At 47.2% G+C, this 26,030-nt stretch overlaps 1 protein-coding gene across 2 annotated transcripts; it reads right to left on the bottom strand.

Annotated features, from left to right (window-relative positions):
* Nucleotides 1-216: 216 nt before the first annotated feature.
* Nucleotides 217-25,363, bottom strand: LOC127302955 (wax ester synthase/diacylglycerol acyltransferase 11). 2 transcript variants are annotated; one of them, XM_051333689.2, is made up of 7 exons: nucleotides 24,973-25,363; nucleotides 24,273-24,896; nucleotides 24,105-24,171; nucleotides 23,599-23,672; nucleotides 22,741-22,956; nucleotides 22,516-22,653; nucleotides 217-567 (listed from the first exon to the last, which is right to left on the bottom strand). In XM_051333689.2, the coding sequence occupies exons 1-7, from the start codon at nucleotides 25,252-25,254 to the stop codon at nucleotides 415-417; spliced, it is 1,554 nt and encodes a 517-aa protein (XP_051189649.1). In that variant the 5' UTR covers nucleotides 25,255-25,363; the 3' UTR covers nucleotides 217-414. The 2 variants fall into 2 exon arrangements, with proteins under 2 accessions (XP_051189649.1, XP_051189650.1); XM_051333690.2 differs by lacking the exons at nucleotides 23,599-23,672; nucleotides 24,105-24,171 and having other exon boundaries at nucleotides 24,973-25,362.
* Between the last annotated feature and the right edge of the window lie 667 nt (nucleotides 25,364-26,030).

Below are 26,030 nucleotides of genomic sequence, written 5' to 3'. Positions count from 1 at the left end.
AGTTTTGAAGAGCTGTGATGCACGCACGAGGAGGAAGAAGGAGAGAAGGAAGAAGAGAAGAATTTTTTTTTTGGCATATTCTGGGAATATTCTTCTTTACAGTTTAGACATACGGGGTCTGCTAGCTCGTCCGAGTTTTCGGCCGGCGAAAAGTGAATACAGGCCCTGTACTCGCGTTTTAAGGGGCGAAAAAATACGGGGCCTGTTAGACATGCTCTAAGAAATGATACTAGCGACATGTCAGAAGCGTAAGATGGAAACATTGTACTTCATATCATTTCTCTGGAGGCATCAATTAATGTCCAGCCTTGGCTTAGTTTCTGGAATTATTGTTGACTCGCGATAACCGCATATATATAGCGACATGCTCCTAGATAAACTTTTAAGAACCGTTGTGAAGCAACTGTTCGTTGATTATGTTGAGAGCTTGGAAGCGGCATCCATAATGTCTCCGAACGACACAGCGAAGTCATCCAGAAGCTCACGATAATCCGGAAATATTTGATCGTTGATCGACAGAATTACCTTGATGATTCTATCGTAGCTCTGGTAGTGCACAATCACAGGCTGCGGAAAAAGAAACCCTGTTAATTAGCTACAATATAAGTGGTAACACAATAAATTTGAATATTTATTCCAATTTTCTATTCTTTCGCGTTATGAACTCTGGCTTTTGTTGTTCCGAAGCAATTGAGCTTAGCTTAGCTTACCTCAATCGGTATGAGTTGTGCGGCATGCCTTTTATGAATCAAAATTTTGGTCATTTTTTAAGGGCGAGCTATATATTCACGCGCTATAAAAATTACAATAATAAAAGACGCTCAAATCCTATCAAACAAACATCATTTGGTAACTCTAACTTAGCAGGACGGCAGATCATCCTCCTTTATGTTTATAGTTCTAAAACTAAAATAGGACATCTGCAATATCTTTTTAAATTTGCATCCTCCTTTTTTGTTTGTCGGTCTCAAGTTTGAATCCCACAATATAAACCTTGGATCTATGATGGAAATATAGATAGACTGTTAAGCCAATATGCTTGTTGTATTACCAGGGGGCCAAAGGCCACAATATATAGTACATGTACAGGTGCACATATGCAGAAAGCTCCCTAACATATGGGGAAACTACAATATACAGATATATACATCTACCCCCCCTCCCCCCCTCAAACTCATGGTGGATCCACAACACTGAGTTTGGAAAGTAAGAAATCATGCTGCGCTCGAGTCTGTGCCTTCGTAAAGAAATCCGCCAACTGCAAATCTGAAGGCACATAATGAACCGCAACAACATCATCCTGTACCTGAGCACTTGTGTAAAAAGCATCAACACCAATATGCTTGGTCAGCTCATGCTTGACCAGATCACGTGCAATACTGATAGCACCTGTACTGTCAGACAAAAGTGGAGTGGGTGTCGTAACAGAGACCCCAAAATCTGCAAGCAACCACCGTAACCAAGTCACCTCAGCAATCAACAAAGCCATAGCCCGCAACTCAGCCTCAACACTCGAACGGGAAACTGCAACCTGTTTCTTCGTCTTCCAAGCAACAAACGAACCACCAAGAAACACACAGTAAGCAGAAAGTGAACGACGATCCGTAGGATCACTCGCCCACGTAGCATCCGAATAGCACTGGAGCTGGAGAGAGCTGGAACGGGGAAAGAAAAGGCGACGAGTGATCGTGCCATGAAGATAACGAAGAACACGGAGGAGATGGCTATAGTGAACAGTGGTAGGAGCTGAGACAAACTGACTCAGAATATGAACAGGATAAGAAATATCAGGACGAGTACAGCAAGATAAACAAGACTCCCAACAAGATGGCGATAACGAGTGGGATCAGGAAGAGGATCACCATCAGTAGGACGAAGCTTAACATTAAGCTCCATAGGAGTATCGACTGTGCGCTCATCCCCAAGAGCAGCACGAGCAAGAAGATCCTGAATGTACTTTTCCTGAGAGATAGAAAAGCCATCAGAAGTGGAGAAAACCTTAATGCCAAGAAAATAGCGAAGAGGACCAAGATCAGTCATAAGAAACTGATCACGAAGACGAGCCTTGACGAAGGCAATATACTCAGGATCATCACCAGTAATGATCATATCATCAACATAGAGAAGAAGAAGAGTACGTCCACGAGGAGAAGTGTGAACGAAAAGTGCTGGATCATGAAGACTAGGAGAGAAACCAGCAGCAGTCACGACAGAGGCGAAGCGCTCAAACCAGGCACGAGGGGCCTGTTTGAGACCATAGAGAGAACGTCGAAGACGACAAACCATCCCATCGGGAACAGAATACCCAGGAGGAGGCTGCATGTAAACCTCCTCACTCAACTCGCCATTAAGAAAAGCATTATGAACATCAAGCTGGGAGACAGACCAGCGGCGAACAGAAGCAACAGCAAGAAGGGTACGCACGGTAGTCATATGAGCCACAGGGGCAAAAGTCTCATCATAGTCACGGCCGTGCTCCTGCTGAAAACCACGAGCCACAAGACGCGCTTTATAGCGCTCAAGAGATCCATCAGAGCGAGCCTTAATTTTATAGACCCACTTACACGTGATGGGACGAACACCAGAAGGGGGAGAAACAAGATCCCAAGTGCCAGTGCGCTCAAGCGCAGCGATCTCCTCAGCCATGGCAAGCTGCCATTCAGGATGACGCTCGGCATCCCGATAAGAAGTCGGCTCGGAAACGACAGAGAGACCATACTGACTAGGAGAGTAACGAACTGGAGCACGACGCTGACGAACAGGCCGGGAAGGGGGAAGCTCATCTGAAGAGGACAAGTCATCAGAAGAAGAGGAAGAAGGGACAGCATCGGAAGGAGCCGAAGCCGGAGAACGAGGAGTACTAGGTGGACTAGAGGAACGAGAGGATGGCGCCGAAGGGGGCGCATCAGAAGTAGGAGGGAGGGAAGGAGGGACAGCAGGGAGTGCATCCGAAAAAAGAAGAAAAGAGATATCATCCACCGGGTAAGTACCCGAGGTGGGGCAAGGATAGAAGGGACGCGTCTCATCAAATGTGACGTCACGAGAGATGCGCATCCGACGACCAACGGGGTCCCAACAGCGATAGCCCTTATGCTCATCACTGTATCCGAGAAAAACACACTCAACGCATCGAGCGGTCGGTTTGGTGCGTTCGCGAGGAGGCGAAGGACATAGCAGACGCAACCAAATGAACGAAGAGTCGAGTAGTCCGGAGAAACACCGGAGAGACGCTCGAGAGGAATGCCACCTCGTAGAGCAGCGGAAGGCTGAATGTTAATGAGGTGGGCCGACGTAGCGACAGCCTCGTAAATGTGGCGGAAGAGAAGAAGCAATCATCATAGCACGGGTGGTCTCAAGAAGATGACGATGCTTACGCTCGGCGACGCCATTTTGAGCATGCGCGCCGGGACAAGAAAACTGAGCGAGGGTGCCCTCCTCAGCAAGGACACCACGAAGGTGCTGAGAGATATACTCACCAGCAGAATCAGCGCGGAATACACGAATGGGTGAGGAATACTGAGTGCGGACCATGGGCGCAAACCGCTGATAAATAGAGAGCACCTCACTGCGAGAGTGCATGAAAAACACCCAGGTGTACCGTGAAAAATCATCAATAAATAAGATATAGTATCGATGGCCCCCTTTCGAAGCGAAGGGAGCCGGACCCCAAACATCTGAATGGACTAAATCGAACGGTCGCTGAGAGACAGACACACTAGTAGGATAGGGAAGCTGAATCTGTTTGCCTAACCTACAAAACTGACAGCAGTGTAACGACCCATCTCCGAGACAGACCCCGAAGGCCACGATGAACCAAAGACGACAGGCGAGAGTCACAAAGGTGACCAAGACGATGATGCCACTGCTGAAAAGAGCCGGTGACATAGGCAACAACCGGAGGAGAACTGGCAGATGAAGTGGCAGCGGAAGGAACACGAAGCCAGTCTAACTCCCAAAGCCCCGGAGACTGACGGCTACGAGGGCCAGCTCCAACCAGGGCCTGTGTGCGACAATCCTGAACCGCACAAGACTCAGCATCAAGAATGACGCGACAACCAGAATCGGTGAGCTGACTAGCAGAGAAAAGGTTCAGCTGAAGGCGAGGAACATGAGAAACATCAGGGACAGAGAAAGAGGGAGTAGAAAGGGTGCCTGTACTAGAAACAGGAATAGAGGTTCCATCAGCCGTGACAACACGGACAGGAGAAATAAGAGACCGAAGAGTAGACATAATAGAGGACTCAGAGATCATATGAAAGGAAGCTCCAGAATCCAGATACCATGGGGACGTACCTGACTGTGTAGAAAGTGGTGCTCGTGCAGTGCCAGAAGAGCCAGTCACAGAACCAGCAGCGCCCGGCGAGGAAGAGTCTGGAGTAGTGAGCAGACCACGAAGACCCCTGAGAATGTCCTGATCAGAGAGTGCAACTGCAGAAGATCCTGAAGAGCCGACCGCCGACGATCCTGGAACCGCCGACGTGGCGGGATCCCGCGTCCAGCAGGTAGAGGAAGTGTGGCCAACCTTGCCACAGTAGGTGCAATGAGGACGAGGGCGGAGACTCAGACCGCGAGGCTGCTGACGTAAACTGGAATCCCAAGCATCAAGCAGGCAGTGAAGCTGTGCTACCTCATGCGCAGAGAGGGGCGCGACTGGAGAGGTCGACGTACAATCAGGTGCCGACGAGGAGCTATCACCCACACGCACAGAGGCCACCGAAGGGGACGACAGAGAGCAACACGCCGATGAAGACAGAGTCGGCAAAGCGCGGTCATAACCGCGGGAAGATGCCGCAAAAGTCGATGTAGAGCGGCGGGCCGACGTAGACGAAGTCGGCGAAGCGCGGCCATAACCGCGGGAAGAGGCCGCAAAAGTCGATGTAGAGCGGCGGGCCGACGTAGACGAAGTCGGCGAAGCGCGGGCAGAGCCGCATAAAGTGGCCACAAAAGTCGATGTAGAGCGGCAGGCCGAGGGAGACAAAATCGGCGAAGCGCGGCCAGAGCCGCGGGGAGAGGCCGCGAAAGTCGGTATAGAGCAGCGAGCCGACGTAGATGGAGCCGGTGAAGCGCGGGCACTGCCGCGTGAAGAGGCCGCAAACGGCGACGAAGAATGGCTGGCCATCATACACGAAGGCAGCGGACAAAGACCAAGTACCGAAGGGAGGCCCAAAGATAAGGCGGGATCAGCAGAAGAAGACATCGGATAACAACAGCCGACGACAGTAATTTTTTTTTGTTCTTTTTTTTTTACCTCAAATCAAAATCAACTTAGACGAGAACGGCGACGGGAGCAGCCTGGAGATCGAGCGGCTTAGATCGGGAGCAGCCTGGAGATCGAGCAGCCCCGGCGGCCGGAACGGCGACGGGAGCAGCCTGGAATTGGAATTGTTGCGGATCAAGTGGAGCTAGCTAGATTGTCCTGGAGCGAGCGGGGCAAGGGCACCGGTGGGATTTGGGCGACGCGGGCATGCACGCGATGGAGCGAAGGCGAGCAGGTGCCGGCGCGGGATGAGCACACAGTCGATACTTCAACATAAGTGACATAGGCATCCCCAATGGGCCTGCCGAAGATGGTACCCGGGGTTTACTGGAGGCCCAATACCCGAAGAATAAGAAGATTCGGGAGCCCAAGATTTACTAAGGAAAGATAGAGTTGTAATAGGAAGTGTTGTTTGTAATCTGGCGGGATGAGTTAGAAACCGTCCCGGACTCTGTAAACTTGTATAGCACGAATCCCTCGCTCCACCTCCTATATAAAGGGGGAGTCGAGGGACGAAGAATCAATCGAATCATTGTCTGCAAACCCTAGTTTTCATAATCGTCGAGTACTTTTCGGCTGAAACCTTCGAGATCTACTTACCCTCTACTTCCAACTAAACCCTAGCCTACAATCCATAGGCATTGACAAGTTGATACCTTGTCAATTGGCGCCGTCTGTGGGAACTAGAGGCGTAAGGAGCCGATCTCGATGGCACGCTCAAGATCTTCGACATCGTCAACCGCAAGCAACACAATGGATCGAGGTAAACAGATCGCTGCTGGTCTTGTCGATTTTGTTCCTCACCCACCCTCCCGTTTGGATGCATATGCGTATCTGGCGGAGCCCATGGAGATGACGTTCGGAAGGTTCCACTTTCGCGTCGAGAAGGAAGGATCGTATCGTGTCGAGATTCCGATTTCGTCGGGATCGTCGGCGGTCGATTCCGATTTTTTAAACTATGCATCGTCAACCGAGTCAGGAGAAGAAGAAACCTCGGCGACATGCTACGTCAGCACCAGAGCAAGAGAGAAACTCGCCAAGATCTTCAACGACATGTCGTTTGAGTCATCTGCGGACTCATATATAAGCGATGGCTCAAGCGATATCGACGATTGCGACTTCATCGACAAATCTCTCACGGTGGGCAAGGTCTTCATCAATCTCAACGATGATGTCACCAAACCCAACGTATATCTGAGTACCAAATATCATCATATTTTCGCGCATTAAGATCAAGAGGAGAAATCTGAGGCTTTCGACAGTCTGGGAAACCCATACGTTGATCCCTCCAATCTGCGACAAGGCCTGGGCAACAAATACGTCGGGCCAGAGCCGCGAGATAGAGTTCAACTGTCACAAGCAGCGTGGGACAGAGCCACGGGAGCTATGAACGGCACAGAACCAATGGCTACCACGGCCACACCAGAAGAACTGCAAGCATATCAATATAGGCTCGCACGAGCTGCCAGGGAATTGGAAAAACAGACAAATTGAGTTGGACAGAGAAAGGAGGCAGCCTACGCATCCGGCAGGGAGAAGGGCAGATCTAAGTCGACAATCTAGAACCACGGGTGATAGCCATCGGGAGGCGCGAAGCAGAGCAAGATCAAGGCTGCAACACATACCCGAAGCGAGAAAGAGAGCACTTGGTCCAAAACCTCGACATGTCCTTTATGTCGATAGATACAAGAGGAAACATCATCCCTAAGACACCGGAGGCTGGGTATATGGCGACACATGCTTTTATCCTTGCATCTAAACCACCTCCAGGTGATCCAAGGGAAACACCGTACAATATGGCGGTAGCAGGAGTTGGAGCTATGGGGACGGCGTTTGTATCAACGCCTCCGAAGGAGCGGCAAGACAAAATAGTCCACGACTGCGGCGACAACGGCGGCAAAGACTCGAAGGGCCAAGTGGAGCAAGAGACACGGCCGCACAAGCAAGAGTCGACAGAGCGCGGCAGAGCGAAGGGATCATCGGCAATCTCCTGAGTTGAACGACGAAGATATGTGTGGCTTGCCATGCTTTACGAGGAGAGTCCGAAAAACTCGAGTCCCCTCAGGATTCAAGTTACCCGATAACTTCAAGAAGTTCGACGGCCTCCAAGATCCAGAGGATTGGCTAGTTGACTATCTGGAAACGGTGAAGCTCACAGGAGGAACTAGGGCAACAGCCATGCAAAGCATCCAGGTGCACTTGAGTGGAGCCGCACGATCTTGGATAAAGAAACTCGCCTCAGGGATCCATCGACAGTGGGAAAGTTTCGAGGATGTGTTCGTCAAGAACTTCGGATCCACGTGCAAAAAACCCGCGTCGTTAGAGGAGTTGAGAGCGTGTCGACAAAAGCCGATGAGCCAATGAGGAAGTACATCCGAGAGGTGGAATATCATCAAAAACTCGGCAGAAAATATATCGGACGAGAGAGCAATAGATGCGTTTGTTGCAGGAGTCAGGCGTGGAGATTTTGTCGAGGACTTGGGAAGGACCAATCCAAAGACAGTATCCGCGTTAATGGAGATAGCAAATAAATGGGCAGATGGAGAAGACGCTGTCCACAACAAACGACACAGGTCGCCAGAGGAGGACCGCGGTCGAAACTCTCTACCAAGGCGCAGATTTCCTCGGACGTACGGAACTACGACGCTCCAGGGACAAATTTCGGCAGGTTTTCGGACAAATACGGAGGAAGCAACGAGAGATGATTACCGAGAGAAGCGATGAACAGCGTGGTGATAACAGGGATGATTCACGCAACGAGGCAAAATAGCGGGCCTAGGTTCCCAAGACCTTTCATGTCCCTGAAGAGATGATGAACGGACCGTGCCGGATGCATTTTTCCTCGACAAAGAACGGCAAAAGACAGTCGGGGCACTTGCGGAAGGACCGTCGAAATTTTCGAGCAATGTTGCGGTATGCAGAGAACGCCAATGCGCGAGCAAAGACAGAGAAATCCTCGGGAACCCGGGAGTGAGATCCACTTGCCGCCTCCTCCTGCGATTACGGATGACAATCGGCATCGGCTCGAATAGCGGCAGACTTTGCACCACCACCCTATGTTGATCCTAATTCCAACGGAGCGGTGTCGATGATTCGAGAAGGGAAGGCCGTCCAATAGAGCTCGAAAGTAATCTCACGACGGGTGTTTATGGCCGAGAAAATGCCTCCACCAACAGTTGAGTACCTTAATTGGTCAGGACAAGACATCGGCTTCACAATAGCAGATCATCCGCAGCAAGTTCCGCGACCAGGGCAATCAGCACTTATTTTGCCAGCAGGTATCGCGGGATTTGATGTTTCTCGAGTGTTCATAGACGGCGGCAGCCTAAACCTTATGTATGCCGATACATTGAGGAAGATGAACATATCCTTAGCAAACTTGAAACCAACAGACACAAGGTTCCACGGCATCACACGGAGAAACCAAGTTATCCATTGGGAAAGATCAATCTCGACGTTCGGTTTGGGACCCGAGAAAATTACGAATCGAGAGGCTTGAGTTCGAAGTCGTGGATTTCCGTCGCAATATCACGCTCTGTTGGGACGACCGGCATATGCTAGATTTATGGCGGTGCCGCACTATACATACTTGTTGTGGAGGTTGCCTGGACCAAAGGGACCAATCACGATCAAAGGAAGTTTTGCCTTAGCCGATAAGTGCGACAAGGATTTCCACCGGTTGTCGAAACTTTCGGGATGCAAGCCGAGTACTTGGCGTCAAAAAGCATGACCGATTACGACGTCTTGCCAGGACGTTGGGAGGCCAAACAAAGAATCAACTTTCGATCGAGAAAAATTCAAAAGAGGTGCGATTCACCCGACGAGACCCAAAAAGACGACATCTATCGCAAACGACATGGATATCGCATAGGAAAGCGCGCTCGTCGAGTTCCTCCGTGAGAACTGGAAAATCTTCGCATGGTGTCCAGGTGACATGCCAGGAGTACCCGGGGAACTTGCCGAGCACCACCTAAACTTGGATCCACTAGCGAGACCAATCAAACAACCTTTGCGGCGTTTTCGAACCAAACCGCAAAGCCATGCTATCGTAAATCAATCGACTACAAGAAGCTGGATTTATAAAAGAGATATTCTGAAGCCACATGGGTAGCAAATCCCGTGTCGGTGCCGAAGAAAAACACTAAGGTCCTTCGCATGTGCGTCGACTTTACGTGTCTCAATAAACATTGTCCAAAGGATCACTTTCCCCTCCCGAGGATCGATCAAATTATCGACTCCACGGCTGGATGTGAACGTCTTTCCTTCCTGGATGCATACTCTGGTTATAACCAGATCAGATTGAAAGAAGAAGATGAAGTAAAAGCTGCGTTTATTACACCTTACGGCGTGTTTTGCTACGTAACAATGCCCTTTGGTCTAAAAATGCGGGAGCAACATATCGGAGGATGATGCGAAGTGTTTGGCGACACAGATTGGGAAGAACGTGCAAGTATACATCGATGATGTCGTCATAACATCAAAAAAGGGGCAACGCTGATTGAGGATCTCAAGGAAACCTTCGACAACCTCGATAAGTTACGCCTCAAATCGAACCCAACGAAGTGTTCTTTCAAGGCGTCCCGGCGGAGAACTTACGGGTTTCCTAGTCTCGGCAAGAGGGATTGAAGCAAATCCCGATAAAATACAAGCTATCGTAACAATGAGGAAGCCAACAAAGTTGAAAGAAATACAACGACTAGCGGGCGAGTCGCGACTTTGAGCAGATTCGTCGCAAGGTTGGGAGAAAAAGCGTTGCCGTTCTACGCTTTGATAAAACAAGGAGATAAATTTCGGTGGAACGAAGAAGCGACGAGCTTTCGAGGATTTGAAGCGTACAATCTCGACACCACCAATCTTGGTGGCGCCAAAAGAAAGGGAACCTCTCCTGTTGTATATCGCAGCCACGCCCCAAGTAGTGAGCACGGCGCTAGTTGTCGAAAGGGAAGAAGAAGGAAAGCTCCACGGCGTGCAGAGGCCAGTATACTTCGTTAGCGAAGTTTTATCGCCCTCAAAACAAAGGTATCCGCAGTACCAAAAGATAGCATACGGAGTGTTCACGACGACACGAAAATTGCGTCACTATTTTTCGGCACATCCGATCATAGTGGTCAATGAAGCTCCTTTGTCAAATATATTGAACAACCCGGAAGCTACGGGTCGTGTCTCCCTTTGGGGAATAGAACTTTCCCTCGGGACATCACGTATGAAAAAGAAAAGCAATCAAGTCGCAAATTCTGGGACTTCATCGCAGAGTGGATGGAGTTGCAAAATACGGGACCTCACGGATTTGTCGAGAACTTGGACCATGAATTTTGACGGGTCCAAAAGACTAGAAGGAGCCGGCGCAGAGTAGTACTCATATCACCCGAAGGCGACAAATTGAAGTACATCCTTCGGATGACGTTCCCTAACGCATCTAACAATGAAGCGAGAATATGAGGCTCTAATACACGGGATGAAGATGGCGAAAGCACTGTGAGCAACTCGGCGAAAATCTTTGGCGATTCACGGTTGGTGGCACGGCAAGTTATGAACCAATGTGACGCAATCAATGATAGCATGATGGCATACAAGGAGGTGTACAACGAGCTCGAGAAGTTGTTCGATGGATGCGAAGTAAACCATGTTAGTAGATTGAGCAACGACGAAGCCGACGTTCTTGCAAACATCGGGTCGCAATGCCTTGCGGTCCCGCCAGTGTATTCGGGAAGAGATAACAGAGAGATCCACTAAGTCGACAAAATCAAAAAAGAAGGAGAAGAAACCCTGGGGCTACCAAGGACAAGCAAGAGGACGAAGAAGAAGATCGGGACCTGGTCATGGTGATACAAATACCATGGATGCAACCGTACATATCATACATCCTAAGGAAAGAAATACCCGACGATCCGGTTGAGGCAAGGCGAGTAATTCGACGCTCCAAAGCTTTCACGGTGGTCAAGGGAGAATTGTATAAGCGAAGTATTTCGGGCGTCTTGCAAAGGTGCGTCACACCCGAAGAAGGAAGAATAATCTGAAGGATGTACACGAAGGAATATGTGGCCACCACGCAAGTAGTCGAGCTATCGCAGCCAAGGTCTTTCGGGCAGGATTCTACCGGTTGACGACAATCGAGGACGCCAAGGACATAGTAAGAACTTGCTACGCGTGACAAAGGTTTGCCGCAAAACCTCATTCTCCAGCAGCATAGATCGCACCAATACCATAATCATTCCCCTTTGCGCAATGGGGACTTGATATGGTGGGCAAGTTACACAAATCCCGGCCAGGAGGAAAAGAGTACATGCCGGTAGGCTGTCGATAAGTTTACAAAGTGGATAGAAGCAAAGCCGATAAATTCACCAGACGGAGCATCCGCGATAAAATTTGTCAAAGGCCTCGTCTTCAGCATTTGGAGTGCCACACAAAGCATCGTCACAGGACAACGGCAAAGAACTTCACATCCCATGAATTCAAAGATTATTGCGAAGAGGTGGGTATCAAGCTGAACTTTGCGTCGGTTGCACATCCTCAAACCAATGGGCAAGTCGAGAAAGCCAATGGCATCATCTCGCAATGGCATCAAGAAGCGCTTATTAGGACCACTTTGGAAAAAGCTCGACATACCTGGCCGGAAGAACTACCAAGCGTGTTGTGGAGCATCCGAACAACACCAAACACAGCAACGCAGAAACTCCGTTTTTCTGGTTCATGGAGCGAAGCGGTACTACCAATAGAGATAGAGCATAACTCTCCACGTGTCGCTGAATATGATGAAGAAACGTCGAGAAAAGCGTTAGAAGATGACGTTGACGCACTTGATGAAGCTCGAGATGAAGTATTATCTCGGGTAACCAAATATCAACGGGACTTGAAGAATTACCACGATCGATGTTTACGGCCAAGATCTTTCCGAGGTGGGAGACCTAGTTCTTCGGCTCACGCAAAAAAGTCATGAAAAACTCGAGTCACCATGGCTTGGTCCTTACATTGTCACGGAGGTAATCGGAGGAGGAGCATACGGGATAAAGGACAAGAAGACGGGGGTGGAGGAGCCAAACCCCTGGAACGTGGCGCAACTTAGGCGGTTCTACGCCTAGAGTCGAAATATAGTCTTTGTAAAACTTCAATGTACTGAAACGCCCGCGAGTTTTCAGACGCACTCTTTTCCTTTTTCGGGGCACCGAGTGGGGCCGGAGAAGGTTTTTAATGAGGCGGGCTCGCGGTGCTGCAATATAATAAAGATAGTGACAGTATAACTTTTCTTCTTTATCGACATGATCAAAGTCTTTGCTCCGACGAATTTCAAATATAGCTCATCGACAAAAGAAAAGCCTTGCTTTGGTATTCAAATACCTCGTGAGACAATAGAAATACAAAATAGTACTCAATAAAAAGCTCGGGGGCTCATCTCCGCCATAAATATATAAATGCCTTGGTTCAAAACCTCGCAAATATACACCGAAACACTCGGGGGCTAGACAAACAGAGAAATATAATGATTGCTTTACAATATAGTCATGGATTACAAACAAAAAATATCTACAAGAAGAAAATAACTAATCTTGATTCAATATGTCATCAAGAGTAACTCTGTTTTCTTCAGGGAGCAAAGCACCAAGAAAATCGGCATAATGGCCATCGGCAAAAAAGTCGGCATCCATCCGAAACGAGGTCCTCAATCATTTCTTCGGCTATAGGCGTAACCTTCGTGTTAATCCTGTCAACACCAACTCTCCGACGTTTTACCTTTTGGTGAACTTTCTCGACAACCCGGGTAAGGTCAAGTTTCGAGTGGCGATCCGGAGCATGATAAGAGCAAATCTGGCGCCAGCCACCAGTTGAGCTTTGACAAAATCATGGATACTGCGAGCATCCCTGAACCTTTCCATCAAGTCAGGAAGAGTTTTTGGCTGGACGTTCCGAGGAAACATGGAATTGTAAACCATGGACAAGGTCTTGGTACAGAAGTCAAGGAAATCGCGAGTTTGAGAGGCGCGATCTTGAAATCTGACAATTTGGCGGGTCCTATCTGGGGTAGCCCAAAACAAAGAACCATGGTCCAGGGAAAGATTAACAAGGAGGGTTGTCCTAGCATTTACCCTCTCTTCCTCGGCGACGGCATCGGTAAAGGCACCTATCAAAACAAAGAAGTGGAAACCTTTAAAAAGACGGTAGCATGAAGATGGAAGATATCGAGGAAGAAACAGGCATACCCGACATATCTCGCACCGGGCTTCATTCATTAATTCGAGCATGAAATTTTCTCGAGTAGTCGCCTTTTCGACTTCGGAGCAAAGCAATTTCTTTAGCAGCCACGGCCTCGTGAGCTTGTTGAAGAGCAATTTTTTCGGCTTCAGATGACTTACGAGATTGCTCCATCATCACAAGTGTTTGCTTCTTCGCATACTGAAGTTGTTGCCGAAGTTCATCCAGTTCTTGCGACAAGGTATCGTCGACAGGAGCGGTATCAGCAAAAGCTCTCCTCGCGTGGGAAGAAGAAGGCGAAACATTGGAAGGAGCGGCAGATGGAGTATAATTGTCAAATATCAACTGAAATTTAAACAAGACAACATCAAACAACCAGCAAAGATAGAAGTTTTCATTCATTTCTTGGAATAATTACAAGGGCATTACAGTGGAGCTAAGGAAGTACGTGTCGCCAAATGACTACTTTGGCGACAGGAGCAAAAGAAATAGAAAGAAAAACAGAGGCATGCAACTAGACCTCCGGCCTTGACGAGCTAGGAGTCGACGATGGCTTAATCCCGAGATACGCCAAGATCTTCTTGGTGTTGGGCTTGGCCGCCTTAATCAGTGACTTCCACCTTGACTGCTCTATTTTGCTCGGTGTCGCCCACTTTTATCCAGTCAATAGTCTGTCGACTGTCAGCAACCAACGCGACAGTGTTCTCAACGGCGACCTTCATATTTTCTTGGCGCACCTTCAGTCCAAGGTCTTCCGAAGTATTGAACATCTTGGCGAGGTTAAGGAAAGTTGCGGGTTCTTCTTTCTTCGGGAAGAAGTAAGGGAACAACGCCGACAATCCTGCACTAGCATTCGCCACGCCTTCACGAATTTCGCGCCCGTGAAACTCCGTAAGAGAAAGTGCGTCAAGGAGAGGATCGTTGACGGGATTATCCAGATCAAAATCCTGGTTTGTTTGGGCTGCCACACAAGACAAGACATCGATCAACAACCAAGAAACAGGAAGTGCAATAAAATAAAAGAGATTGATAATATTACTCGTAGTACGTCGACTTTGCGACTTCGGACGCTTGAGGATTCCTTCTTCACGAGAAGCTTGTGCAGCTTTGTGCTCATCGAAGGCGGTGTCGCATCCTCAAGTTTCTTCTGCGGTTCCTCGACACTGGCGACTTTCGTCTTAGCTTCATCAGCTTCGACCTTGGCTTTGCTAGCAGCGAGTTCGGCCTTCTTGCGAGCCGCCTCACTTTGCTCAAGTTTTTGAGCAAGTGCGTTGGCGCGTTCGTTGGCCTCTGCAAGTTTCTCTGTCAAGATATGGAAAATAGAGAGAAGAAAGATCAAAAATCGCGGCGAGCAACAGGAGTGACAAATTAAGGAAAAACAGCAAGTATGAAAGTCGTTACCTTCGGCTCTGTTAGCACATTCACGGTACCCAATAAATTGGGAACCGATGCGGAGAAGATCCTTGATCATAGGCTGTTCAACATGAACACAGTAAGAGAAACATCGGCATGAAAAAGAGAAAAGGTGTGACAAAACAAAATAAGAAAAATATAGATGCCGACAAACTTACATCATCTAAGAGCAGAGTCGACGAACTGCCCAACTGAGGGGCAGGATCAACAATCTTTTCCACCCTTGCCCTTTTTGGTGAAGGGGCACGGGGCTTGATGGCGGAGTAGTGGTGACGACGTTTTGTTGAGGAGGCGACGTTTCTTCTCCTTCAACTAGCGTGTCCGAGGCAAGTACAAGACGTGACGTGCTTGTCCGAGGAGCCACGTCGAATCGGTACTTCTTCCTCCTCATCACCGTTGATCAAAAAATCGGCGATAAAAAGCAAGACAAGATAAATATTTCGAGTACAAGAATAGAGAGAGATAAAGACGACTTACGAGTGACGAGGGATTCAACATAAGGATCGTAAGCTGCCTTCGGATGGGAAGGAACAACTTCTTTAGCCTTAGAGGTGCCAGAATCCTCGGCATCAGTTCTTTTCCTTTTGTTCCTTGGAGAAACAGCAGGAGGAAGGGACTGCGTTGACTCACTGGCTTCAGACTTCTTTTTCATGAGAAGCCGCAGATTTGTGAGAACCCGCGACTTCACTTTCTGGAACAGAAGAGCCTTGAGTATCTTCGGCAACGATGGCCATTTCTTCGACTTCTCCACCCTCAGGAAGAGGAGGAAGGGAAGTCATAGTAGGATGGTTCTGTAAAAAATAGTGACAAAAAGGAAATTAAAGAGAAGACAATACAATGAGATGCAGAACAAGATAAAAACTCGGAAGACAAAATACCTCGGGAGTGGATTGGTGGAGCCGTACGGTTCCACGCGACTTGGGGAAGGAATTGGGTCTTTGCCCAGGACGAGAAAGTCTTCGAAGCAACTTCTCGAAGTCCTTGGTGGACAGATCATCGGAGATTACCGTTGGCGTCATTTTTACCGCAGTACGTCCAAAGGGGATTTTTGCGAGCTCGAAGAGGCTGCACTCTAATCTTAAGGAAGTAGGCGGTGATTTGAACACCAGACAGCTCCTTGCCTCGAGTGTTTTGAAGTTGATGAATACGAGACATGAGTGCCTCTGTCGCCTTTTTCTCTTCCTCGAAGCCTCGGCATCCCGGGAGCGAGCGGCGGCTGGATTTTGGCACTTCCGTCGAAGGGGATTATGTTGTGCTCAACGGAGTTGGCACTTTCTTCGTGAATGTAGAGCCACTTTTTGCGCCATCCTTGGACAGAATCGGGAAACTTGACGTCGAAGTAGTCGACATCGGTACGGACACGAGATAACAACGCCACCTATGTTATAAGTGGCGTTGTGGGAGCCATTGCGGCGGAGGCAGAAAATGCGTTTCCACGAGCCCAATTGGGAGGGATTCCGAGAAACATTCGCAAAGCGTAATGAAAATAGAAATATGAAGGATTGAGTTGGGGGTCAACCGGTGCGGTTGAATCCCATAAACAAAAAGAAGGCCGCGGAGGAAATCGTGGATTGGGGTCGAAAGGCCGCGGATTAGATGATCAACAAAACTAACCCGGTACTCCATTGGAGGATTGGGGTAGCTTTCTTCGCTAGGGAAGCGGATGGCGCCTTCTTTCTTCATGAGGCCAAGCCTCTTCGAGCGTGTTGGTGTCTTGGTTGGAGATTTTGGATCTCTCCCACTCAAGATCCTCGGCGGCCATCTTGGATTCCGGGTCTTGTGGCGAGTCGCGCGCGCGGTGGCATCAATGGCAATGGGCAGAGCAATGTGTGTGCGTGCGGAAGATTGGAGAGAGTTGGGCGCGGGGAGTTTTGCGAAGAGGAACAATTGAGCGGCGCAAGCGAGGGATGAACGGAGGTTGAAGAAAGGTTTATATAAGACTCGGGTGAGGCGGTGTGCCGTTGGATGAAGAAATCGTGTGGTGAGAATGGATCTTCTAGATACAAGGGCAAAACAGTATTTTCTTGAGATAGGCGTTACCGTACGTGCGCCGGGAAAAGCGGAGGACGTGTGTCCCCCACTTGCACGACGTGTCAACATGGTAGAAACAATGGACCCACAGAGCGAGAAAAATTACGACTATTCGAGAAGGATGAAGTAAATTTGATTAAGGGAAGCATGTCGACAAGAAAAATAAAAGAAGATTGGCGACAGAAAGAATTATTCAATACTTCGGGAGCCTTTGACCAAATACAAGTTTTTGCCCAAATGCTCGGGGGCTACTTTGGAAAAAAGTAAAATTTCGAGTATGACAATATAGAAATTGTGGGAGCCTACAACCAAGCACAAGTCCTTGGCTGTAGCCTCGGGAGCTACTCCCATCGGGAGCGCTGTTCGCGCACCCGAGAGATTAAAAAAAAAGGGAAGAAGAAGAAAGAGATCATATTGGGAAATAATGACAATATAGCGACAAGGTGGACTAAAATATTGAGCCTACAACCAAGCACAAGTTCTTGGTTGTAGCCTCGGGGGCTACTCCCATCGGGAACGCCGTTCGCGTGCCCGATGAAGTTAACAAAGGAAAAATAGAAAAGCAAGAGAGTATATTTCGAGTTATAGTTAACTCTACATATACTCCCATCGGAGAGTAACATAAGTCATATGTGACTCGATAAAATGTGCCATTCCAACAGTAGGAAAAGCACTCGACAATATATTCTCGTAACGCCGAAGTTGCGATCAATTTACGAATGCCGCAACTGCGAAGGTAAGACCCCAGATCCGTTCTTTGGGCGTGGCATCGCCAAAGACTGCGCTCTGCTACCTTTATCCGTATCGCGAGATACGAAGAAAAATCCTAACGGACGCGTTAGGTACCCGATAAATTTGACCGGGACTCGACGAATGGTAAGACCTTAAGCGGCACTGTCGAAGTTTACACCATATCCCGAGATCATGTCCAGGGACGTGATTTTGAAGTAGGTTTTTGCGGATTGCCACTAGAGCGGTTAACTAGTACACGATCCGTCGGATGAACTAGCCCCAACTACCATTATCCCTGTACAATATAGAATTTTATGTGAAGAAGTATAAAAAAGTTAAAGCTTCCGAATAAAAATAAACAGTGGAGATTTTCCCCGACTCTACGATTCAAGCAAAATCTCGGGGGCTACTGACATAGGCATCCCCAATGGGCCTGCCGAAGATGGTACCCGGGGTTTACTGGAGGCCCAATACCCGAAGAATAAGAAGATTCGGGAGCCCAAGATTTACTAAGGAAAGATAGAGTTGTAATAGGAAGTGTTGTTTGTAATCTGGCGGGATGAGTTAGAAACCGTCCCGGACTCTGTAAACTTGTATAGCACGAATCCCTCGCCCCACCTCCTATATAAAGGGGGAGTCGAGGGACGAAGAATCAATCGAATCATTGTCTGCAAACCCTAGTTTTCATAATCGTCGAGTACTTTTCGGCTGAAACCTTCGAGATCTACTTACCCTCTACTTCCAACTAAACCCTAGCCTACAATCCATAGGCATTGACAAGTTGATACCTTGTCAATAAGAAACTTTGACAAGAACGGTGATGCGGGAGAGTTTTGCGTTAAGCTACATATACGATCCAAATTGGATGGTTTTGAATGGATATTCATGGCAGTTTACGGAGCTGCTCAGGATGTTCAGAAACCACCTTTCTTGGCGGAACTTGTCCGTATGTGTGAGAACCAAATTTTGCCTATGCTGATTGCGGGGGACTTTAACATTATTAGGTCGCCTCATGAGAAGAATAATAATAATTATAATGCCCGATGGCCTTTTGTTTTTAATGCTATTATTGAAAGTTTAAATCTCTGAGAAATTGTTCTCTCAGGACGTCAATACACGTGGGCAAGTAGAAGAGAAACTCCAACATACGAAAAACTAGACCGAGTGCTAGCTAGTGTGGATTGGGAGCAGAAATTTCCTCTTGTATCAGTACGAGCACTTACACGTACGGGTTCTGATCATACTCCCCTCCTTATTGACTCTGGTGAACAAGCTCACCTTGGCAATAAGGCTCTTATTTCTTTTGAACTATCTTGGCTGAGCGATGATGGTTTCCATGAAATGATTAAAAGAGAATGGGGTGCGGTTGTTCGGGGAAATAGCCCGATTGAAATATGGCAAAACAAAATTAGACACTTAAGACGATTCTTAAGGGGTTGGGCCAAAAATCGGAGCAGGGTGTATAAAAAAGAAAAAGAGAGATTAATGGCACTTATTGATGCGCTAGACATTAAGGCGGAAACGGTTCCCCTGGTGGCAGCCGAGTGTGCTGCCCTACGAAAGGCTAATGATAGCCTAGCTAAACTCAGACGTGACGAGGAAGCTAAATGGGCCCAACGTGCAAAAGTAAAACACATACAAGAAGGGGGAAATAATACGAAATATTTTCACCTGATTGCTAATGGAAAACATAGGAAGAAGAAGATTTTTCAGTTAGAGCAAGACGAAGGGACAATCGTTGGTGAGGAAAATCTTAAAGTTTTCATCACTGAGTACTATAAGAAACTATTTGGGGAACCAACAAAAAACAATTTTTATATGAGAGAAGATATTTTTGCGGATATACCTCAGATCTCCCCTGAGGAAAACTCTTTCCTCACATCTAAGTTCACTGAGGAAGAAGTATTTGAAGCTATTTCTCAAATGGAACACAACAAAGCTCCTGGACCAGACGGGTTTCCAGCCGAGTTTTACAAGCACTTCTGGGAAACTATTAAGCACGATCTCATGAACCTTTTTACGCAATTACAACAAGGTGATCTCGAGTTATATAAGCTTAACTTTGGGGTTATTACTTTAATACCTAAGAAAGAAGACGCTGTCCAGATCCAACAGTATAGGCCTATATGCTTACTAAATGTGAGTTTCAAGATTTTTACCAAGGTAGGTACAAATAGAATAACCGGGATAGCCCACAAGGTTATTAAGCCTACACAATCTGCTTTTATGCCGGGACGACATATACTTGAAGGAGTAGTTGTCCTTCACGAGACCATCCATGAACTACACAGGAAGAAAATAGATGGGGTCCTTTTCAAAATTGATTTTGAAAAGGCCTATGATAAAGTTAATTGGCATTTCCTTCAACAAACTATGCGTATGAAAGGATTTTCGCCTATTTGGTGTAATTTAGTGGCTAATTATGTTCAGGGAGGATCAGTGGGGGTAAAGGTTAATGACGACATTGGCCATTACTTCCAGACTAGGAAGGGATTGAGGCAAGGCGATCCTCTATCACCTATCCTATTCAATATAGTTGCTGATATGCTGGCAATCCTAATTGTAAGAGCAAAAGAGGATGGTCAGGTCGGTGGTCTTATCCCACACTTAGTTGAGGGGGGAGTATCCATTCTACAATATGCAGACGATACTATTCTCTTCATGGAACATGACCTTCAGAAGGCTGTTAACATGAAGTTAATCCTTTGCATCTTTGAGCAACTGTCTGGACTTAAGATCAATTTTCATAAGAGTGAGATTTTCTGTTTTGGAAGGCGAAGGATGTGGAGAACCAATATAAGCAAATCCTTGGTTGTGAAGCTGGTTCTCTCCCCTTTTGTTACCTGGGGATCCCGGTCCATTATAGAAAACTTCTCAATAGGGAATGGAATCCAGTAGAGAACCGCTTTGAACGAAAGTTGGGTTGCTGGCAAGGCAAGCTACTCTCATACGGAGATAGACTTGTACTTATTAATTCCGTCCTAACTAGCCTACCGATGTTTATGTTATCTTTTCTTGAAATACCTAAAGGGGTAAAGAAAAGATTAGACTTCTACAGGTCAAGGTTTTTTTGGCAAAATGATGAGCATAGGCGTAAATATCGGCTGACTAGGTGGAACATTATTTGCCGACCTAAAGATCAAGGGGGTCTCGGGGTGGAGGTGTTAGATCTCAAAAACAAATGCCTACTCAGTAAGTGGATGTTTAAACTCTTAAATGAGGATGGAGTATGGCAGGAGTTGCTGCATAATAAATATCTCCGGACTAAAACGCTGTCACAAGTGACAACAAAACCCACCGATTCTCCTTTTTGGAAGGGGCTCATGGGAGTTAAGGATGATTTTTTCTCTCGCGGCTCTTTCAAAGTTGGTAATGGTCAAAATACACGCTTTTGGGAGGACATATGGTTAGGTGACCAACCGCTAGCTAAGCAATACCCTTCGTTGTATAACATTGTCCGCCGGAGAAACGTTACGGTTTCAGATGTTCTAACGAGTAATCCTCTGAATATCGAATTCAGGAGAACTTTATCTACTGATAAATGGGAGGTTTGGTTACTACTACTTCAGCGCCTAATCAGGGTTAACTTGACGGAAGACCCGGATGTTTTTGTCTGGAAATTAACTACCAATGGTGTTTTTTCGGTCAAATCCATGTACATAGACATGATGAATGGTCATACGGTTTTCTTGCGCAAATATCTTTGGAAAATAAAGGTACCGCTGAAGATTAAGATTTTCATGTGGTTCCTTCATAAAAAAGTAATTCTCACAAAAGATAATCTCGCAAAAAGAAATTGGAATGGGTGTAAGAATTGTGTTTTCTGTGGCTCTAATGAAACTATAAACCACTTATTTTTCGATTGTCCCTTCGCAAAGCTAATCTGGAGAACAATCCAGTATACTTTTAATATTCCTCCACCGGCCAATGTTACAAATATGTTTGGAAATTGGCTAAATGGTGTTGATAAAATATCTAAAGCACAGATTCGAACGGGTATTTGTGCTTTGATGTGGGCTATATGGAATTGTCGCAATGATATTGTCTTTAACAGAAGCTCAAATGCTAAATTTTTACAGGTTATCCGTATGGTTACGCACTGGATCCACGAATGGTCATACCTACTACCGGAGGCTCAGCGTGCGCATATGGATTCTGGATGCAGCCGTCTGGAGACGGTTGCTCGGGATATCTACAACCAGGGTGGCTGGCAGCCTATTAAGAGATTGGAACTTGCATAATTATATTTTCTTTTTTATTTTCCGTTGGTTAAGTTTTACGTATACCTTATGTGTCTCTTGAGTTGTATAACTTCTAAATATTAAACTATGCAATAAAACAGCTGTGTGCATCTATTGATGCAGAGGCTGGGGCGATGCTCCCATTTCTAAAAAAAAAGAAACTTTGACAATAATTTATACGTTATGTTTATTTTATCGTTTTTAAGTTCAATTGTACCAAAATTTAAACAATTTGTTTGTTAATTTTTTTGAAACAAATTTCAAAAGGCAATGGAAGTTTTGAACTTCTGCTCATTTCAAGTGAGGCAAAAAAAATCATTTCCAAATTCTAAATGGCACCATAAGGTCTAGTCATCTCTCCTTAATTTCTAAAAACTCTATTGGTGATGGGTGTTAAGAGTACACCTCCACCACCTTGTTCGAGTACTTCTTAACTCGAATCTGCTTGTCAGTAATATTTATACTCCAGTTCCTCCTAGTGGTCAACCATGCAGGATGTTTGTTATTGTTGTCTTGGGTTTCTACTTTTTTATTGTTCAAATAAATGATAGTGCTGACATTTTACACAAAAATACAGTACACATTCCGAAGTGATGTAAAGAAATGGTAGTGCTGACATTACAAGTTTTTGATGCAAGATTTTGGGTAACTTACTTGTGGAACTCCATATACACTAGGCGCAATAAAAACAACTGGATGCCCGTAAAGATCTATCTGTTCTGTTGGTCCAACCATGTTTGAGAACGCTATGGTTGTATTTTCAGCCATACCACCAAATATGAAAGCGCCTCCCTGCTTAGACGGTTAAGTTGGACAATTACAAACATGAACAATAACTAAATAAAGTGTTTGGAAAATACAAATAGGGAGCAAATATACCTTGAGACCAAACGTGTTGAGGAAAAATTCACACATCTTATGTGTGAAAGCCACTTCGAGTGAGTTCTTTTTTCTATCCATGGTTTTCTTTGCCTTGCGAACATACGCAAGTGGGTCATCGCACATGGCTAAATGGAATCGGAGAAGGATGTAGCCTATTTGATTTCCCCATGCCGCCTCATTATTCTTACCAGATTCTATCATATCAGCGTATACCTGTTCATAGTTGTAAGAAATATTAGTAGGGAATAGAGATATCCTTGAATTTGGCATTCCAGAAAAAGCGTAGTCAATGTAGCAACTCTAACTGTAGCAAATCAAAATAAATAATGTAATATGTAGTTAAGTCAGGTGGATAATACCATGCATAGTTTGTCATGAAACTTCGTATGTTAACATCATGATTGTTAATTTATTAGTTAGTATTACTCCATATAAAAGTAATTATGGAGCAAACATCACGTTTCCACTATCCCAAATGTCATCCCTGAGTATGGAGATATATAGTTACCATTTTATTCAGAATTACTTTCTCCGTTCACAATTAATTTGTTTTCTAGGTTTAGTCAAGTTAGATCAAATGTTTAGAAAAAAATAGCCACATGTAGAATGTAAACCATATATTATTGAAATCTTTATAAAGTACATTTTCATATTATATGCATTTAGTATTTAAAAATATGATTTTTTCATATCCTTAGTCAAATTTTATAAAATTTGACTCTAACTAAACCTAGAAGGTGAAGTAAATAAAAACAAAGGGAGCATAGAAATGGATGAAATAATTAACAATGGCCTGAATTTAATATTTCTTACACACAGATACTACATGTCACAATAGAGAGGGGGAAAACTTACTTGTAGGCTAGTGAGTGGCCTTGTATTGACAGCGATGACCGACCGTAGGCATATATCCTTTGCGTTAGTGCCACCTGACATATATTAATACGTTGACGGTAGGTTAGGCTAGTCATAGTGCTAATATCATAGCTAGTATCATGCATCCTAGCCCCACCAAAAATACTGATGTAGTAGGTAATTATGGATGAGAGAGGAGATTAGAGTATCATAGGTAGATACTGTATCATAACATCACGAGAAAAGTTAGTATCAAATAAATTTTGTACACAAATTTGTATTAGGATTCTAGAAATCAAGTAATATAGCAAAACTATGATACTAGTCTATAATATACTATGCATTATGGATCTAGTATTATAGAAAGTATTATATACATGATGATACTAACCACTATGGGCCAGCCTTATAAGTAAAGCATGGGCTTCCAGGAAAAACTGTATATGGTACAATGATTAATTAAATCCTTTGTTTTGAGTAGTCACCAGTCACCGCCGGCCACTTACCGGACTTGCGGAAGTAGTATCGTGATAGTGCAGCAGAAGTTACGCCGATTAGCACGTCATTGACAGTCTGCCGGGACACCAGACGAGTAAGACGATTGATGAAATAGTGTACTCCAGCTAGCTTTAGAAGAAGGAATTAGAGAGAGCAAGCTAGCTAGTTAGCCTTACGCAGTTCATGGCGTTCTTGATGAAGATGACGTCGTCAAAGCAAAGGCTCCGGTGCACGAAGCGGCGCCTGTTGTTGTTGTGGTGTTCGGGGAGTACTCCGCGGTCCGCCGGCGGGCTGAACACCGTGTGCGGTTCTCCTCTGGAGAACAGGACCATGGCGGCGAAGCACCAAAGATCCACCACGGTGTTCCACGCGAGCACGACGTAGGACCAGACCAAGGCGGCGAACGCCAGCGCGCCGCCGGCGGACCGCGGGCGGCGCGCGTAGATGGCGCCCGCGCGGGTGGGCATGGCCGGCAGGCTGGCCGGGTCGGTGGCGCTGCGTGCGGACGCCAGGAGGAGCATCATGAGCGACGCGCCGTCGCCGAGGGAGTGGTGGATGCGGATGGCCACGGTGGAGGCCACCTCCGGCTCGGAGGTGGGGAAGTCGAGCAAGTGGAACTCCCAGAGCGGGCGGGAGCGCGCCATGGGGAGCGTGGACAGCGACGCCACGTAGTCCTCCAATGCCTTGTCTGGGTCGGCGGCGACGGCCGCGGCATCCAGCGCCGGGACGACGATGTGGTCCTCCACCTTCACCTTCACCCGCACCCACCGCGGGTTGCCGTCCTCGGAACCATCCGTCACCTACGCGCCCTCTCAACTCTCATCCCATTGGTTAAACCAAAGGCAGCTGGTACTCCAAATACTGTAGCTAGCTAACCTGGATGCTGTTGAAGCGAGGGTGGGGGGCAATGAGGCGGGCGATGCCGGCGCTGAATGCCGGTTTGTTCAGACGCGAGCCCAGGCCGATGGTGACGACGATATACAGGTTATCCACGAGTCTCGACGTAGGGCTCAGGGGCTCCCCCTCCGTTGCCGACTCGTCGGCGCCGGCAGCGGCCGGTGGCGCTGCTCTTCTTGGCTTGGTGCGTATGGAGAGTGGCCGGCTTCGTAGAGCCGCCGACGAGGGTCTACCGCTGCGCATGCTAGCTTCCAATTCCATTGGGCGCACAAAGCAGGTGTGTTTCGCAATGGGGGTTGACGGATCTGGGCGAGACGGACGTCTGCCTTTCTTCTTCCCGGCAGCGACAGGCCACGACGGTGTGCTGTGCTGTGCAGCGCAGGGACCATGAGGGCACCATTTGTAGCTTTATTTTCTGCTGTATATGTGGTTTTTTCTGGGGGGCCGTCTTCTACTGTGCCGCGTGTGTTGCAACTTGCATATCATCACACGTCAAGGCCTCAAGGTCGAATCTCAATCCGCAGAGAAGATCAGGTGATCTATATTCAACTCTTTGCTGCACGTTACGAATCGATTTTTCCGATCTACTACCTCTATACGTGTTCAATCGACGCGGGCGTCAGTACCTGTGCACTCTCGTGTCAATTTAATCATACCGAGGGAGTATCTCGCAAGCTAGGTCCTAGTTTCGTGGAGATTACTTTCCCATGAAGCGCAGAAGCACATGCTCCCTCCTCGAAATAGACAGCAAGGTCATTTCTGGTGGAAACATACTCTTGTGGTTTAGGACCCCGCTCCCGTGGGCGACCGGGGCGCCCCGGCCTCCCCACCCTCTCCCCCCCCCCCACCCCCCCCCCCCCTTCCCCCTCCTTCCCCCGCCGCCGCCGCCGGGCAAAGCCCGGGCGGTGCTGGCGGCGGCGGTTTTCTCCTCTCCCGTGCGCTTGGGAGGCCCGACGGGGCGGGCTTGACCAGGCGACGTTGGAGGGCGCCGGCTCCGGCCCAGGCCGGCGCGGATCTCGCCGTGGTCGGCGGCGAGG

The sequence above is a fragment of the Lolium perenne genome, chromosome 5, assembly GCF_019359855.2.
Source record: "Lolium perenne isolate Kyuss_39 chromosome 5, Kyuss_2.0, whole genome shotgun sequence".
Taxonomy (NCBI): Eukaryota; Viridiplantae; Streptophyta; class Magnoliopsida; order Poales; family Poaceae; genus Lolium; species Lolium perenne.
Note: the sequence above shows the minus strand (reverse complement) of the source record. Positions and strands in the feature narration are given on the sequence as shown.